The sequence below is a fragment of the Temnothorax longispinosus genome, chromosome 6 (genome assembly GCF_030848805.1).
Source record: "Temnothorax longispinosus isolate EJ_2023e chromosome 6, Tlon_JGU_v1, whole genome shotgun sequence".
In the NCBI taxonomy this organism is placed as follows: domain Eukaryota; kingdom Metazoa; phylum Arthropoda; class Insecta; order Hymenoptera; family Formicidae; genus Temnothorax; species Temnothorax longispinosus.
The window spans coordinates 6236345-6254931 of NC_092363.1; the positions used below are offsets into that span (position 1 = coordinate 6236345).

The window sequence follows — 18587 nt, forward strand, 5'->3', positions numbered from 1 at the left end:
GTGCGCGCGCGCGAGACAAGCAGTCTGCCGTTCTCTTCTGGTTTCGACAACGGACCTAAACCGGGTAGGTAGGTAAGTAGGTAGACAGGCGGATAGGTGGACATAATACGCGTACACGAATCGCGCAGAATGTGGGATCCGGCTCGCCGGGATCGGGCGTACGATTAACGTACGGATTAGGATTAAGCTCCGGCGTGGATCTTGCTGCGCCCGGGCGGACCGCAGCATCGGGGAGAGGCCGGATACCTCGGCCAGGAGGGTCGAAAGGAGGGGCTCGTCGCGAGGGGTAGACACGGATGGCCGCGCGCGCGGGGTACCTATATGTATAATATCGGGATACGTGCGCGCCCCTCACGAGAAAAAGAAAGGCAGAGAGAGAGAGGGGGGGGGAAGAGAGAAAACGTTTTTCACGCTCGATTCTTCGTGTATCACGATGCCGCGGTCCCTCCTGGTGCCCTCGCTCGCTCGCTCGCTACGAGATGGGGGGAGACGACAGTCAATGCACATTACAACGGTTTTATGTTATTAATACGGATGCATTGGCCGGGATTTGAATAATTGAACAGATCCGCGCGGATTCGCTAGATAGGTAGGTATTGTTCTCTCTCCTTTTCTCCCTCCTCTCTCTCTCTCTCTCCCTCTCTGGTCGCGCGCAACCGCCATAATCCAGATCTACCGACGCCTGAGTTTCCGCGTGGGGTTCATCGCGTTCGGATTGGCGTTTGCGCTCGCTATTTGATCCCATAACGTCGACAAATCGATTCGATTATTTAAGATTACTGGTCGCAAATTTCTAATCTTAGCTCATACCCATAAGATTAGCTGATTATTGATATTCTAAACGCAAGCTGCGAGTAAGGCGGAACGAAGAATGGTGCACATTGAGACGATAATAACCAAATGCATTGACAGAGGGGTCATTTTGTTATAATCATACGATCATCAAGATTATAATAAAATTATGTAAACGTGCATTATATTCCAACACCTACGATCTTAATTCTTTTTTATTAGTAGATTTATAGTAAAAATATCAAACCGCCATTTTTGCTGGTAGTGCATGAAACAGCAGGGCTCTTTGCGAATTAAATTTAAGGGAAGCAAAAATGGATAACAGAGATTTGTCAGGTAGATGCAAAAGATCAAACTTTGTATATCAAATAAAATTAAAAACCAAAGTTTTTTTGAAAAGGGGATTAAAAAATTTCTCTAAATAAAAAAAAAAAGAGTACTACATTGAAGCCCGTGGCGGTAAACTTGCTTCGATTTTGTTGAAATTTCGTTTTCAACTCTGTTTGATAAAAAGATGACAAATCTTTTACGTTAATCGGACCATGCTTTACTTTAATAAAATTTAGTTTGATATCTGGGCATTTCAAAGGTAATATGAAAGATTTCAAATCATTTACAATGATTTTATAGATTGCAGTAAATTATAATTTCATTGGCTGTAAATTATAAGTGTCTTATAAATCTCACAAAAGTTAAATCAGAATCTCTTTCAAAATATCTAAATACTTTTTTTATGAATAAAGATTACATATTGAAGTCGTTGGAATGCTTTCTAACGCCCCGTCTCCATTTTCGAAAAGTACGGATTTAAGACGGTTTGCAAAAATAAGCTCCTCGATTCGATCGCGTGCTCGAACGACGGCAACGAGGGGGCGAGAGGTTCGGTAACCTTCGTAATATGCATCGACAAATATGTCGTTCGCTTCCGCGATGCCTCCTCTCTCTCTCTCTCTCTCTCTCTCTCTGTTAGAGGGTTATTTCGCGACCACCCTCTCCCGACACAGGCGCGCGTTGCCTCGCGTGTGTCTGTTGCCGCGGCGCGGCATCCGAAAGGGGTGCGCTTCCCCCACCCCTGAGCGTCGCGACGCGATCGCACCCTCCGCGCGAGAGAACCTCGTCCTCGTCGTCCTCGTCCTCGTCGTTGTCGTCGTCGTCGTCGTCGTCGACCCTCCGCTTCGCCCTCTCTCTCGCCCTCCCTCGCGCTCGCATTTCGTAACGCGCGGGGAAGGGAGATGCGAGGGAGCTACATCGCGGCGAGAGAGCGCGCGGGCCGGGTGGTGGAAAAGTGGACGGAGCCAGATAGGGCCACGCCCCGATCGCGGACAACGCACGCCAACCCGACGCGGCACCCGAGGGTGTCCCTCTGTCCGCCACCGACGCGGCTGGCGCGGATCACGGGGGCCCACGGGGGTGGCTTTGTCGGCTGTGCGCGCGCGAGGAACGGAGCGGCACGGGTAGGGTAGGAAGATAGCGGCGCACCGCGTCCACGCGGCATCGCGGCGGCCACCGTTATGGCTAGTCCACGTATATCCTTTATCGGGGAGATGTCAGTCCCGTGTCCGCGACGCACGACGCTAGGCTAGGCGCCCCGCGACGGCGGCTCGACGGCCGGTCCGAAGTGGATAAAGTGCGGTCGGCGCGACGGCGAGCGGGGGGTAATAAGGTCCAGGCACGGATCTCCCGCCGGTGGAGATCGGATTCGCGCGCCTTTCCCATCTCGATGCCTCGAGGTCGGTGAGCGATCGTCTCTGCGAGGCGGGAGAGCCTCGTATATCCGCACCAGAATCCGGAACAGGATCTCGCGCGAACTTAAAAAAAAAAAAAAAGGAAACGAGATAGAACAGAGGCAGCGATCCCCCATTGATCAAAGTTCGCGCGCGGTGCTTGAAATTCGCGAGAAGATCGGGAATCGCGTTTTACGATGCGTGCGAGAACGTAACGTCGCCGGGGGACGAGGATAGAACGAGGCGCATCCTTCGTTTTCGCATCTCTCGAGGATCTGGAGACTCGCGCGACGCGCATCTTGTCGCCGATACCACTTGTATACACCCGCGAGTTCGTGCCCCCCCGGCCGTTACGTAACATGGTAGAGAGCATTTATGCGAGCGACTCGCCGAGATCCCGCTCGCCCATGACGGAGCCGTCGAGTCCGCTGCACTCGGATGGTCCCGGGATATCCGGCTACGGCCACAGATATCTGTACAGCTACTCGCCGGACGCGCAGAATCACGTATCGGCGGTGACGAGGCGCAACAATAACAATCAGAACGAGACGGGGGCCGATGGCGGGCACGAGCGCGCGTTCGCCAGGAGCCCGATCGGCACGGAGGAGACGATGCCGCGGCATCACCGCCACGGCGAACCGGTCGTCCCCTCGAGACCCGCGACCGGCGGCACCTCCGCCTCCACCATGTCGTCCCCCACCTCACTCTTCACCATCGACAGCATCCTGGCGCCGCGGCCGATCTGCAACGTCGTCGCCCCCACGAGCACCACCACCGTCGCCGCATCCGTGATCCAGACGCCGGAGACGATCGAGTCGGCGGCCGGACGCACCACCGCCGCGGCGATGCATCCGCTTCAGCAGCAGCTGCACCACTTGGCGTTCACCTCGGCGGATTTTCTCGGTGGGTATACAGCACTGTCGCCGCCGCCCCCTCCGGAGGATCGGCGTGACTCTTCTCTCTCTCCGCGAGTCTGTCAAAGGGGCCGCGGCGCCTTAAAAGACGCCCTAATCCTTTAGACTTCTTCGACGGACGCCCTTTTACACTTTGAGCTTGAACTTCTGTCATTCGGGTTCTCCTATGCATGAAATTATAATTAACGTCGCTCCATTGAAGTCTCTCTGGAATCCCATAAGCGCATCTCTTATATACCGTTTATAATCATGTATATCTTAAGTGGAGCTCGCATACAATTCGCGATTCCCATAGTCGTTAACAAATTAAGTTTCGTATTGTTGGATTATACATTATACGTTAAACTCCTACGATGTGACAAGTCGGCGGTAAATGGAGTTTCCGCGTTGCGTCGAGAGACCGGTAGTAATGATAACACGCTCCGGCAAATGAAGCGTTCGGGATCGCTCGTATTGAACAATTACGCGAGGTCGAACGATTAATTTACGCTGTGCCGCGTGGAAATGTTAATTGCATTTATTCGATTACATTACAGTTTTATCAAGCGACATCGGCGCAATATATCGTTCTTTGCAATCTTTTTCGCAATACGAATGAGAATGTCGATAATGTTCAGAATGCCGGCCGTCAATTTCGCAGCGTTCATAATAAATCGAAAACTCGGCGACAGAGTCCAATCTCCACGTTCTTTCACATTCCGTAAATAAATTGGTAAATTATTCTCCCGGCACGGAAGCGATATATGAAACTGAAAAAAAATATTATTTATTAACTCTAAAACGCGAGGGGAAAAAATTTGGCAAGTTATAAAACGTTAAAACGCGCATCGGAGCGATTATTCGATTCTATTTCGCATCTATGATGCGTGAAATATCGTTCGTTTTGTCCGATTCACGCGGATTATATATTTTTTAACTATATTCCTTTATCAGTTCGCACATAGAATTTTTAAGCGCGCACGATAGTGAAATTCTTGTTTTGCGAACATTTTGAACGCTCGTGCTTTAAATTTTACACTGCCATTAATAGATCGCGTTTCGTATCTAGTTTAAATCAGTATATGACACTTAGTATCTTCAGTTTTGAACTCGTTATCACAATGAATAAATAATTATAAAAGTCGTGGAACTTCAATCCGCGCGCAGTGTTTTTCTTTCTGTCAGCGCCGCCGACCTCTTATTTCCCGCAGGCTACGCTCCTTATCTCATCTCATTCGCTTCTACAAAGTAAAGAATCTAATTCGTTCGCATTTCGTCAATTTTCTGTGGCTCGGTAAACGTATTTCGTTCCAACAGAGAGACGTTTAACACTTTACAATGCAAAAATTGTAAGACCCCGCGCGAAATCCTAAGAGAGCTCCCGCTCCGGTGCGAAACACGCCAAAATTTCTTTCACGCCCGCAGGGAGCTTTAGGTATTTTTCCCTCAAGAAAACTTGCGCGCTCTCTCGCATTGGGGATACGCGAGATGAAATCCGCAATCCGTTTCGATCATGCATGAACGATCTAGCTCCTTCCGCAATCCCGCTAGAAGACGGAGAACCGTGAAAAGGAAGGCATGCAAACGCGCGCGAGAGAACGGGCGAGAGGGAGAGAGAGAGACCCGGGGTAAAAGCAAGAAATTTTTACCGTCCCCGCATTTTCATACGCAACGTCGCGTTTAAGCAGCTTTCTTCGAGATTTTAAAGTAAAACGTCCCCCGGGACGGGGGCGCCGGGCGACCTCTTTATCCCGAGCGCATGCGGTGTGAATGGGGTCCGCGAGTATTCGTAATATTCGTATAGTATCGCGACGTTCCTCGGGCCTCCGACCGTCCATCCGTTAACTTTCCGATCCGGGAGAACCATTGGAAACGCCGATCGCTGATCGCCGATCGCGAGTTATCGGGATTGACCTTTGCTACCGCAAAGGATGTAATCCTTTTGTCAATCCCGTCGATTTAGTGGCCGAATTACCGCGATTGTTACAATTATCGCTCGTCGCACAATCGATCCCCAAGTCCTCCCCCAAATGTTATAATCGCGACCGCGAGAATGGACGTTTGAATCTTTAATGCCGGCGCAAAGTTCAAATGGCCGCGTTTGCGGCCGCCGCGCGGATAATCTTTATTGTCATTTCGGACGGGCTCGGGATGTAGCTCGATGGAACTCGTAGCGAATTTTCAAAATAGCCGGGGCGAGCTTTTATCATCCTATGTTTGTCATTTTCGAATTTCAGCCGCGGCATATCCGGGATTGTATCCCGGAGGATACGTGGCGGCGATGGCCGCCGCCGGCGTTTCCCTTCATGGACAGCCGGCCTTCTATCACACCGGTCATCCCTACCAGATAAATCCCAACAATCCGGGAATGGGCCCGATGGCGAAGAGGAAACGTCGTCATCGAACGATCTTCACGGAGGAGCAACTGGAACAATTGGAAGCCACCTTCGACAAGACACATTATCCCGACGTGCTCCTGCGGGAACAGCTGGCCCTCCAGGTCGACCTCAAGGAAGAAAGGATCGAGGTTAGTCGAATCTTACAGTCTATTATTCTCGTTTGAATTCTCTTTGTTTTAATGACTAAATCTTCGACGAAGAATCAATTTTACGCGACATTGATAAGTCATCACGATTCATTAGTATCACGTTAATCAGCTTACAATAAAATTTCGAGTTCAAAAAATTAAAATACACCCGAATTGAAGCGAGAGTCGTGTCTAGTCGTTAAAATCACAGTCGAGGACGTTCCTCCCGTCGCGTCGATCGCGAAACGAGATCGACCACGTTGCGAAACGCCGGTTTAGCCGGAACAGCAGAACGATAAGAAAGAAAATAGCGTGTGTTGACAATTACGGGCTTCCGTTCGTCCACGGTCGGTTTCTAAAAACCGAGAAGACCGGCTACCGTTTCGAGGTACCAAACGGCAGCGAAGTTACATCGCGCAGAGGCGGCGGGCTTAAGCCGCCTGCCGATGACAAATTACTTTCTCGAGCCGTGAACGGAATATTGGATTTCGGATCGACAAACATTGACCGTCCGGATGGCCCGGGTCCGCACGCACAATTTGTAATGTAATGTCGGCAAACTACGCGCCGTCGCCGCCGCCGCCGCCGTTCCTGAGTGGGATGGAACGGCCTGTGTTTGTCGTCCTAATGCATAAAAGCCCATAATATTTTAACGCGGTCATTAAAATTTACCGCGGTGGGTATTTATCGGGGCCTCGGTCGACTTGAGCTAACAAGTTGCATGCTAGATTAAAAGCTTTAGCGATAATGTGTTTACTTCAATTATACATACGCTCGCGCGCGCGCGCGCGCTCTCGTTCGCACGCACACGCGTGCCGGATAGCGCGTATACGCGCGTCATGCAAATTATAATCTCTAAAGTGGTGTACTCTCCGCAGACAAGAGAGAGAGAGAGAGAGAGAGAGAGAGAGAGAGAACGCGCGGTTTCCGCGTAGCGTTAATTTCGTATAAATTTACCTTTCAATAACCTCATTGTGTCGTCGATCGAGCGTTATTTTTCCAGTAATTAACGATCTAGCTTCTCAATCTGGCGACGAGCGACATATTGTGATTTCTGTGATTTTTACACAGCATCGCGGCTGAAAGCAGGATCCTTTTATACAGTTTTGTACACTTCAACGCGTTCGCTTTCTATCAATTTGAAGACTTATCAAATCGTCATTAGTGATTTCTCGTATATTAAAATATGTTAGAGCCGACTTTCAACGCTCAAATGAATAGTGCCCAATTAATAGACTTAAGTCTCGTGGGCGATTACTCTAAAAGTAAAGTATCCATATCTCGGATGGTCTCGAAAACACGGAATCGCGAAGATGAAGATTGCGGACGAGTTGCGTAAAATTCGTTCGACACCCGAAACGAAATCCCCGGACCGACGACAATTCCGTCGAGCGATCACGGACTCTGAGAATCATTGACACTCGCGTGGGACCACCCGCGTCGCGTCGGCTTTGCCAAAGAAAGGTCCCCGGAGTCTCGAGAGTTGTTTAAAGACGGGAACAACATATACCTGCGTGTCTGGTACCCGGGGCCGCCTCTCGGAGCGAGAGTCCACGGTGTTTGCACAGAATTAGTAGAATAGCGACTCTTGGTGCGCCCGATGGAGGGAGCACGGGGAGAGAGGACAAAGAAAGAGCTAGAAACAGGTCGACCCGCGGGAAGGAAGGAAAGGGGAGGAGGGCGGGGGGGGGAGTGAGAAACCTAAGGCACTGTTTTGTGTGCTTCCAAGATCACGTCGACTCGACTTGGGATCCCGAGGATCCCGAAGCAAGGAAAAACAACAGCTCGGAAATTATCGGTGCTCCCACACTTTGTTCGGAGGAAAAAAAAATCAGCGTGCGCAACACTGATTGATCAATTATAGCGCTCATGACACCGCTGTCATTAAAATTTTGCGACAACAAGGCGTCTTGATCCACCGTGTCGCGCGATCGTCACGCGATTTAATTTCGCATCTCGCGGGATCCGGCGTCCTCGAGCTGAGAGAACTCTTCAAAGTGAACGAGGGTTAAGCTATTACAATGGCTAATGCAGCAAAACGAACGAGCGAGTAGGGGGTTGAATATTGATTGTCGGTTTTCATTCGGATTGATTCAGACAGGCGTGAGGGACAAATGTGTGTCCCGCGAGTACGGCGGGAATGTTCGTTTGATGTCTCTCACGCGTCTTTTCTTACTTCGTTAAATGATATCTCGCAGCACGCGTGTTGATGTGTCTCGTGTAATCACACGATTTAGAAAGCATTATATATATTTCTCAACTATATTTGTATCGCTCAAAGACTGGTCTTTGATAAACGATCACTTCAATTAACAAAAAATTGATGGCATCGCGTCTTCATTTTTGAAAAAAAAAAAACGTAATTATATTTATATATTTATTTATAGATATAGATATCTCTTATAATTTGTTCTGTGACTGTAAAAGTAAGCATCAATAAACTTTATTCATTATTTTTCATTAGATTGGTGCAAAAGGTTTGTTATATCTTATAACAAATAAAGTTGAAAATAAATTTTGAGCAAAAAAACGAAACAAATTTACCGCCATGGGCCAGTATACACTTTTTTTTATCTCGAGAGAAATTTTTCAATCCTCTTTTTAAAGAATTCTAGTTTTATTTAATGCAAAGCTTGATTGAAAAAAAACCTTTTACATCAATCTAACTACACTTTTACCCGCAGACAAAATAAATCCTATTTAATCCTTCATTTGGTAATGTTGCTTTCACAAGCAACTTGATCTTCCCATCTACTCCCTATAATACTCTTGCTCGAATTACAATCGAATTCTAAACAATATATATAACGCGGCTTCTCGCAATATTTAACTTTTCTCGCCTCCTTACTAATTTAAAGATAAAGTTTGTAGAAATCAGCCGTGTCTAAACACAAAGGGAAAATGTTATACGTTTTTAATCGTCCGAAAGAGAATCGCTGGACTTTAACTTCCCCGAATGAACGGTTAATTTACACGAGTCTCTCTGAACGGCACGTTGAATTGTCATTTCAGGTATGGTTCAAGAATCGTCGCGCCAAGTGGCGGAAGCAGAAGCGGGAGGAGCAAGACCGCATCCGGAAGCTGCAGCTGGAGCAGCGTCAGCGCACCGACGACGGCGGGGCTGCGACGACGGTGATGGTAGGCGATCGTCTGGGGCTAACCAGGCAGCAGCAACAGCAGCAGCAGCATCAGCAGAAGCTCGAGCAGGACACGGACAGCTCCGACCTCGAGGTAGCGTAGTGCGGCCGTGGTGACGACGAGACGCGGCGGTCTCGCCCATCGGTAAATCGAGGAGGTCGAGGAGGACGATGGAAGACGGCCCGGTGCTTTCGCGCTCTTATCGACGACGTGTACGGGCATGTACATACGTGACTGCGCTGTAAATACCATTGTAAATATGACTAACGATGAATGTGTACAATACCGAAATAAATTATTGCATCGAGACACGAGGTGCGGTGTTTCTGGTCCCTCTTGCGCGCGTTACGATGCATCCGCGAAAGGTATATCTTCTTTGCGTTAGGAAAATGAATCTTGTAGCCTCATGATGCTACACGGGATACATATGTAACGTTGCATGTATATATTCTAGTCAAATATTCGGAAATCGCGATAATAACCGAGTCGCTGCGAATTTCCTTTCGTTTCCACTCTAATTATCTCTTTGAGAGTAAAATTGATTATAAAATTAATTTATAAAGTTAATTTCGTCCGTCTTCCATCTTACTTTGTCGTTACTTTGACTTAAATGCACGTTTTATTTCTTGATTCACAATCTAATTAATAGATCGAAATTAAATCGAGCTAAATCTATTTCACTTCATCGATCTCGAATTTTTCGCGACTGATTTTGACCTTCAGTCTAATCTGTAGAGAGCAGTATCAATTTTCCTCCAATGCGATACCTTTATTGGAGATTCTCCGATTTACATATAAGTGCGCAGCGAGGTGTCCATTTAGATAGCGAGAAATTTAAATCCCACGACACTCTTTCTCCACGCTTATTTTTATTCCCGGAGCGCAACCCGGTTTTACAACAATATTTTCTTATTGAAATCGCTTCGCTGTTGTGGAAAATACATTCTCGTTTATATAAACGTTTACACGGAGCTTCGATATTCCACGCATAAATATTAAAGCCCCATCGATCGTTTAGGAATTTTGAAACGGTCGCATTTAAAACTTTCGAATACAGGAAAAGAGAGCTTGGAAGGCGTGGAGGAGAGTCAATTGTATCAATAATTGCTTCAATATGAATAATGCTTAATTTTATTTTAAATTTTGTCTAAAATGGAATTTAAAAAATTTATTTTTTATTCTTTATTTTTCACACTTATAGCTTCTTTTAACCGAATCCTCGATTATCATCTTCGATTGTTACACGCGATTATGATATATTACGTTCGGATTTTCTACTTTTTCATTCTCCTCTTCTTTTGCCCATCGGACGCGAATCTCGGCAATTTTCCCGGCATTTTCGGGAAACGGTGTCTTCTCTCGCGCGTCTTCGCACGAGACTCGGTGTCCATTTCGACAATCCTGAGGATCTCGATGGGATTCAGGCTGAATCGGCTGCGGTCGGGTGAGCCGACGGTCAACACCAGGACCGTCACGAATTTCCGGAAGGACGTGGCTCTCAGCAGATACGCGGCGCCGTGGCCGTATCGGAAGAGCGGCGGGCCGAACGAATTCACGTCGCACATGTAGTACGCTCCGCAGAACTTGAAGAGGCCCAGACAGGCGCTCTCGCACGTCAGTACGGCGAAGTTGTAGCTCGAGAACACTCGCTCCAACATTCTCCACAGACACTCGCTCGACTCGCCGTACAATCTGCCGCGAACGGCCGGCAGCATCCGAGCCTCGAACAGAATCTCGCCGATCTCGAAGCGATCGGAGAGATACTTGAACGAGCGACTCGCAGCACCGTACCTGTCGTCGACCGACTTGAGCTCGGCCTCGTGCTTGCTACGCGTGTAATAACGATCTCCGCACATGACGATCGCGTCGAGAATGTTCGGGCTCCAGTATTCCGGCGCCGTGATCATGGTCATGCCGGCGCACACCACGTAACAGGCGTACGCCTGCATGCCGCGGTTTGCCTCGTCGAACATATCGTCGGTAGGGTGTACGTCGCCCCACAGGGAGAACAGTCTGTTGGGTTCCTCCACGTAGTACTGATGCCATCTCGCTTTGTCAGCGGCAGTGATCTCGGCCGAGTCTGGCCTCTCTCGGTCCGCGGGCGCGTATTTGCCCCAGGTCGTCACCCGGCAACGCCTCAGCCACGTAGCTCTCTCCCTCGGCTCTCTCTGATCGCCCTCCTCGTCCTCTTCCTCACGATCGGTCTCGTCCTCCAGGTCCTCGATCTCGAGCGAATACGACGGATCGTCGTCGACGCGTCGCGGCTGCTTGGACACGCGCCGTTGCAGTAACTTTGGATTGTCCAGCTGACAGCAGTGGAAAGTCACGTGAAAGAGCTGAACGTCGAAACGAACGTACAGCTCGTCTTCGCCGATATCGGAGAAATCTTTATCTCGCTCGTACGCCACCTCGGCGTGGCATCTCAGCATGAGGATCATCAGGTGTCTCCGTAACGAGTCCGCGGAGCAGAACTTCACGATGCAGGCGCCGCAACCCCATTCGTCCCACATCCCGTACTCGTCGCACCGATAGGGATTGTACACGTACCAGAAAAGGCCGTCCTGCCAGAACGCCAGCGAGAACCTGGTCGTGCGCAATATGCAATCGCGATACTGCGCTATCAGTTTGAGGAGCCACTCCTCGAAGTGTTTCATGCTTTCGTGCGCGGACACGTATCCGGAATCCGTCACCTTCTCGCAACCGAGTTCCACCTTGACACGCAGAGGATCCTTCCTGGTTAACGGAATCCTCTTCTTCAGGCCATTCTCCTTGTGGAAGACATCGAAGTCCCGCGCCACGACATCTTCCATTTTGTCGATCAACTCTATCTCGACGCTGTATTTATAGTTGTACACAACGACGTCGTCCAGCCGTTGCCTCGCCTTCACGTTGATCGTGCCGATGTGGGTGTAAAGCATCCAGGCATGGTCGTAGATGTAATCGATATTGTCGCTCGATACGTATTTGTATCTGTATTGTATCATTATCATAAGGATAACGTCACTTTTTATTTTTTCTAAAAAAAGATGACAACTCAGACTGGATCCTGACTCTCGTGAAAGTACAGCACAGCCGAATTTTCATTCTTCCAACGCGAGATGTTACAATTACGTCACGCGGAAATTACACACGCTTATTCCTTTACCTTCACGAGAGTTTTCTCTCCAAACAAATCTCAAGTAGAAGAAGCAAATCTTGAATTGATAGAGAGAATCTAAATAATTTAATTCTTTAAAATAAACTAAGTGAAAGTAAAGATAAAAATTGTCAAATCGCGTCGAAAAGAAATTAAAATACTTTATGTTACCGTCTCAATTATCTTGCTTCGACACATATTGATACCTTAGCTGAGTTTTCGCTAACAGTGCCACGATCGCTTGATAGAAACAGAACTTCCAAGTGTTCCTGCGCTCTCGAGACGGGTACATCTCTCGAGCATGCATACCCTTTTGCCCGTGAAGAACCACATTGGCGTAGACACGATCGAACGGCAGCTCCAGGATGACATATTCACCGTCTACCAAACCGAGACGTTTGCCAGCCGAGCGATCTACCATTAACTTCTGCCTCGATTCCGGACGCGATATGGGCGCGCGTGCATGGCCCAGCTCCTTGCGATTAGCGAAGTCGCTCTTCTGCTCGCGCAAAAGAAACTCCTCGTCCGGCGGGTCGCGGGGAAAAACATCACTGCGCCTTTTCCATCCTTCTTTCGGTTTCCTCCGAAATATTCTAGTCTATCGAAAATATCGTAAATTCGTATTGCAAGGGACATCGTGCGCGCATCCGCAGAGAAATAAATAAATAAGGTGAACAACGCACGATCTTCGCACAATCGTTACACATATCTTACTGAGACTTTACTTTCGCAGGGATATGATAAAGAAACATCATCAGAAATACGTGAATTAAGTTAAATGGGGAATAATTCGAGCGCAATTGTAACTGCGCCGTTTCTAACCGGCTGTTTCCCTCTCATGCTTCTCCAGATTCGCGTTCTCCTGCGTCGATCTGGTCCAACGGTCGTCCTAGTCTTATGCTCAAGCTGGAAACCGCCGAGCGGAAGATACTCGCGAAGCGGAAGTGTCGTCTCGACGGCTTCCGCGTCAGGTAGTCTCGCAACGTCCAACGCTATCTCCTGCTCAGGCTTCAACCGCAATTCCGCGTATCTGCGCGATGCTTCGTTCATCAGTCTGTCTAGATGCAAGATAACGTTCGCGATTGAGCAAGAGGAGTCTCGCGTGTCCCTTGTAGTTTCATTCCATAAGCCCACCCCTTGTCAATCCAAAATCTCTCCTTCCTAAGCTTCATTTCGCTTTCGTAATCGGTGTATTTGGTAGATATTTCATCACCGCTCTCGATCGTCGCGACTTCCGTTACATCGGTGTCGGTCTCCGTCTTAGCCTCCCCCAAGATTTCGCTGGTTACCGTCTCATCCTCGGTTTGCGTCTCCGGTTCCGCCATGGTTCAGCGAATGTAGATTAAAACGATCTTACGGCATAATTTTTTTAATTATAAGATTACGCGGTTAAGTTTTGCTAAGGGATGCGGTAGCGGGGACTCATATCTTTTTGCGCGTGTCCACTTGGCTAATTCAACGTATGTATTCAGACTTTTGAGACTTGAAATGTGCCGTTGCCGGTGCAACGGAGATGTTAATGTCGATGTAAAATACCACGCGTTTGCAATTTTGACATAACCGCCGTGCGAGTACGTGAACTTTGCATTCTTGATATTACGCACGCGGCAATCCAATTGAACATCTAGATACGTTTATACAGAGATATATGCAAACATATATTCATGCAACAGAGACAGATTCACACAATACGTATATATACGTAGAGTAGAGAGCTACCTATGATTTAGATATATATCCTCTTTATGTCAATGATTCAGATCCGCTTGATATACCCTTAATAAAAAAAAGAAACATATGCACGTAATTATGAATTTACGATAATATTATTACGGGCAACAATTGAGGATCCAAACGTAGTCTATTGTATCTTCCAATGGGACTTCTTTTGAAACAAATCCGCTCGGATGTGATCCGGATTCGAAGTGAGAGAAAAAGGAGAGGGGGCAAACACTCGAAAATGGCTGGTTCGAATTTGTATAGGGCCCTTGGAAGACTGCGCGAAGGGACACAGGAGGGCTCCTCGAGAGAAACGCGGACGGCTTCCTGAAGCTGAAAAAATACCGGGCGGGGGGACCGATGAGGCGAGGGGGGAGGAGAGGGGAACCGCGCAGCCTCGATTTATCCTCGTTTCGTTTCGCGTACGATTTTGTAATTATTTTACTGCCGGCGCAGACGAAGCCCTAGGAACGACAGGCAGGCAATCTCGAACGCGCGAAGCCCGCCGGTGACGCAAGATTTTCAAAGTGTTTATAAAATTACGGGGGGCGCGCGCGCGATACCGCCGCCGCGCGCGACCGAAATAACGCGAAACCGTACGATCGTACCGGCCCGCCCGGTGTTCAAATCATTATTGGATTTGGGAGCCCCGCTCGTGCACGGATGACGAACAAATAAATCGTATTTTGAATGCGGCAAAGTCGCGCCGCACCGCGCCGCGCCGTCGCGGCCTCGCGATTTCGCGATCTCGGCGGAAGTGCCGAGATCGTTTCTCGGCGCCGAAAAGAGCTTTATAGACACTCTCTCTCTCTCTCTCTCTCTCTGCCGTCTTTCTAGACGCGTTTACGCCGTCAGACCCGAAAGATCCGAGCAGCTTAAGATTAAAGTTCGAAACATCCGAATCGCTCGACCGCGAAATACTTCCGAGCGCTCTGGTCGAAAAGTCATGAAAATAATATTTCAATCCCCTATTTCAAATATTGCCACATTTGAAACATGTACATTTGGGCATGTATAGTTATATTGCAATGTTAACCGGTACTATTACTTCTATAGATTATAGCTTAAGGCGCAAAAATTCATTTTATTTTTCACTAACGTTCTCTGTGGTTGAACGAATGAAAGTTGCGGCTCGAGCTTTCGATATTCGACGAAAATCGCTTATCCGAGCTTGGCCCCGATATGCGTTAGGCGAAAAAAAAAACGGGGTAACAACTTGTAAAAACCGAAGGAAAATACGTATGTTGCGCCGGTCGAAATTAATATCCGGCGGCTTTTGTACGCGCTTGTTTGCAGGTTTGCGTTTCGCCGACGGTCAAAGCGAGGCGGTTTTGCGCGAGAGAGCGCGCCGTAAAGTTTTTAACGCCGAATGAATCGGGCAACGTGTAAAGGGCACGGACCGGAAGGGTACCGTGGTATTTCGTTTCTCGGCGGCTGAGAAACGGGCATCTGCCGCCGTTAACGCCGCGGTATTGCCGGCATTCTGCGGAGTATTTTGACGTCGAACGGAAATACACTATCGAAACGACGGACGACGGCTCTCGCCGATTTTCCTCGTGGTACGACGGGGGAGCTTTCTCGCGCGGATGGCCGGAGAATATCCCGTGGGAATCCCGGGCATCGAACAAAGTCGAAGTGGAATTCGAGAATCAGTCTGATCCTCGGCCGTCGGACTCCGGCCGCGTCACGTCTCCGCGGGAGAAGTTCTCCCGAGGAAGGGAAGCTCGCCGAAGAAAGGAGAGAAGGGGGACGAGTCGAAGATCAGGACAATTCCCGGTGAAAATTTAATGGAAGGTTCACGGAGACACTCCGAAGACGTAAACTTCGCGGGGGACGGATTGATTGATTGCTTGCTTGCGCGCCGCGTCGCGCCGCGCCGCGCGGCTAAACCACGGGAGCACGCATACACATCAATGAATTATCGCGATCGATTTATTGCGTACGGGGGTTCCTCGAGCCGCACGTCGAGGACTCCGACAGCCGATCCGTAGGAATCGTCAAGTCCCCCGACCGCTATTTAAAGCGGAGGTAATCACGATCGGCCGCGAGGGATAATTATTGTCCTATACCACTCCTACCGTTACGGAAACTTCGAGGTTTACCCGTCAGGAAATTCGCATGCAACTATCCCATTTCCCATCGTGTTGACAAAACAAATCTTGATAATTACAAGGCTCGTACATTCAACGCTCTCTTTCGTATTTTTGATGCACAGCTGAACAGATATTTTCTCGTAAACTGATCAAAATTGTTATATAAAGATCGCGTAAATACGTATCGAGGGTTCCGGGGGGGCTCGCGGTCCCGAGGGGTGAAGAGAGGAGAAGCGGATTGCCCGTACGCATAACATGTACATATACCTACGTATTCATGTATAATATATACTTGTTCCGAAAGGAGGATCGGAAAGCAGGGGGGAGGGGGTGGGAATGAGCGGCGAGGGAGAGAGAGAGAGAGTGCAAAATAAACAGTGCATTATATGCAATAACGCACAAAACACCCCTACGGCTGTGCAGTCATCTCCTTCGAAAGATTCGGCCGCGAGTGCGCGCGCGGGCAATCCAATTAATTTTATTTTAATTACCGCATCGTCGGGCAAACGCCGATTGTTATTGTTTCGACGTCGATGAATCGACCGTCGCCCGTAATTTTGCCGCTGACAATTTCCGCCACGCTCAACGTCCCGCGACGCGACACCTGTGCAATGGACACCGCGTTCCTTTTCGAAATGCTCGAAGTTTCCCGAGTTATTACTTTAGACCGATGCCGCGTCTAAGTAACAAAAAGAAAAAGAAACATCGACGAGTCGACCAATTGCATCAATTATTCTAACGCTTTGTAAAATTAAAACACTGTCAAAAAATCGCGTTATACCCGGAACAAAATGCTTTCTCAATCTTTTCTCAATTGAAAATTGGAATTAAATGAGAATCTTTCAAAATCCTCTGTAGAAATTCCGCTTAAAAAATAATTTCACTGCAAAACATTATACAGAGTTGGAAAAAAGAGACGTTGATAAGATGAGATGATCAATATCCAGCTGAGAAAAATAAGTTCTTGGTTTAGCATTATCTTCATATCAATTACATTTTTCTCACGAAGAAAACGAGTTAATTTGTTGCTCGGACTTTACGACGGGCGCTGTTAAGTTCAATGTTTAAAAAAAATCATTATCGCGTTAAATGATATATAGCGACGTTGAATTTTTCCCTCTCGCGCGATATCGCGCAAAGTAGATCTCTTTAGAATTACGCAATTGGAAAGGTGTAAGTTACGGGAAGGGGCCGCGTCCGGGGGGGGGGGAGTGAGGGGGAGGGGGAGGGCGGACGGGGGCACGATACCCATGCGGATGGGCGGCCATAACGGCGATGATTGTTGAACGCCGGGAAACGAGCCGCGATCGATGGCACTCGACACACAGTCGGCGAGGAGTTAAAAAGTCGACGTATTGAATTTACAAACGAGCCGTAATATTATTCGAGGAAATAACAAAGGCCGCACCGGTGCGAACGAATTAAGCTATTTTGCCCTACACACGCCGCGCATATATTGTAACGGCAGCGGTGGTGGCGGAATTATTTGTACGTCATTACTAATGCGCAGTCGCGATAGAGTTCGATAATATTACAATAATTAAATTATCGTAATATCGCCGGCGGAAAAGGGAGGCGAGTATGAATTTGTTGCGGTTAAATATATAATAAAGCGTTGCTTAAACAAGGGCGAATGCCGGTTACACAAAACGCACACTAAACTAGTCAATAATTCAACGATTCATTTTCGATATAGAATTTAATCATCCGCGTAAAAGCGAGACGCAACACGCCACGGCGACGGCATTAGTCCAATGGCCGCTTTCTTATCTTGCCGAGGATCCCGTCAAGATCCCGCGGCGAGGACCGCGCTGCGACCGTATCTCAATCGTGATGAGAAAAAGGGTGTATAATTCTCCGTTTAACTTTAACAAGATCGAACAAGACTACGAAATGTCCAGCTATTTTTTTCCGTTGTCTGCGTGTGCGAGTGGTAAAAAAACACGTTTTTATAATATATTTTTAATAAATTTATTTTTAATAAAAATATGTTTTTAATATCTTTTTACCATTTGTAATTAATCATTTTTATATAAATTTATTATACATTTAAAAAAATTAAAAACTTACTTTTCTCGGATGAATAATAATCAACCCATATTGTCGGTACCTGTGTTCATCCTTTTTTTATATCTAGCAGACTTTAGATTCTAAATAATTCAAGTGTTCGTTGTTCTCAAGAATCTTTATGCGTCTCAGTCTTCGTGGATTTTGTTTAGCCTGAAAGATTTCTGAGACGTGTGTCTAAAAGATTAAAATTGGCTCTTTCTATCGATCAGATTTTCGGCGGAGCAAAAATTCGAGCGTGTCACGAGGCGAACAACCGCGTGATGCATACTGCCATAGGCGAGTGCTCCAAGTTCGTGCCGCGAAGTGGTTCGAAACGTCCCCAGGAGGGATTTGCGCGCGACAAACCATCGGAGACGAGTCGGAAGAAAATTAAAGACCGCGAGTCTCACCGGCGCGGCGTGTCTTCCGGCTTCCGCCGCGTTCCGCTCCGCGTACCGCGCGTAAGAGAAGGCGGAGATGGAGAAGGACGACGGAGAAGGAGATGGGGGGGGGAGG

General features: G+C 48.0%; 1 protein-coding gene across 2 annotated transcripts in view; it reads right to left on the bottom strand.

Moving 5' to 3' along the window:
• Positions 1–5665: 5665 nt before the first annotated feature.
• Positions 5666–18587, bottom strand: part of LOC139814379 (N-acetylglucosamine-6-sulfatase) — a 33787-nt gene continuing 20865 nt past the window's right edge. The window contains exon 10 of one of the 2 annotated variants that reach the window (XM_071780602.1): positions 5666–5915. In XM_071780602.1, coding sequence (XP_071636703.1) covers positions 5821–5915 — 95 coding nt within the window. In that variant the 3' untranslated portion in view covers positions 5666–5820. Of the gene's footprint in view, positions 5916–8322; positions 9314–18587 lie in introns of those variants that run through there. The other variant, XM_071780601.1, reaches the window with a different exon arrangement.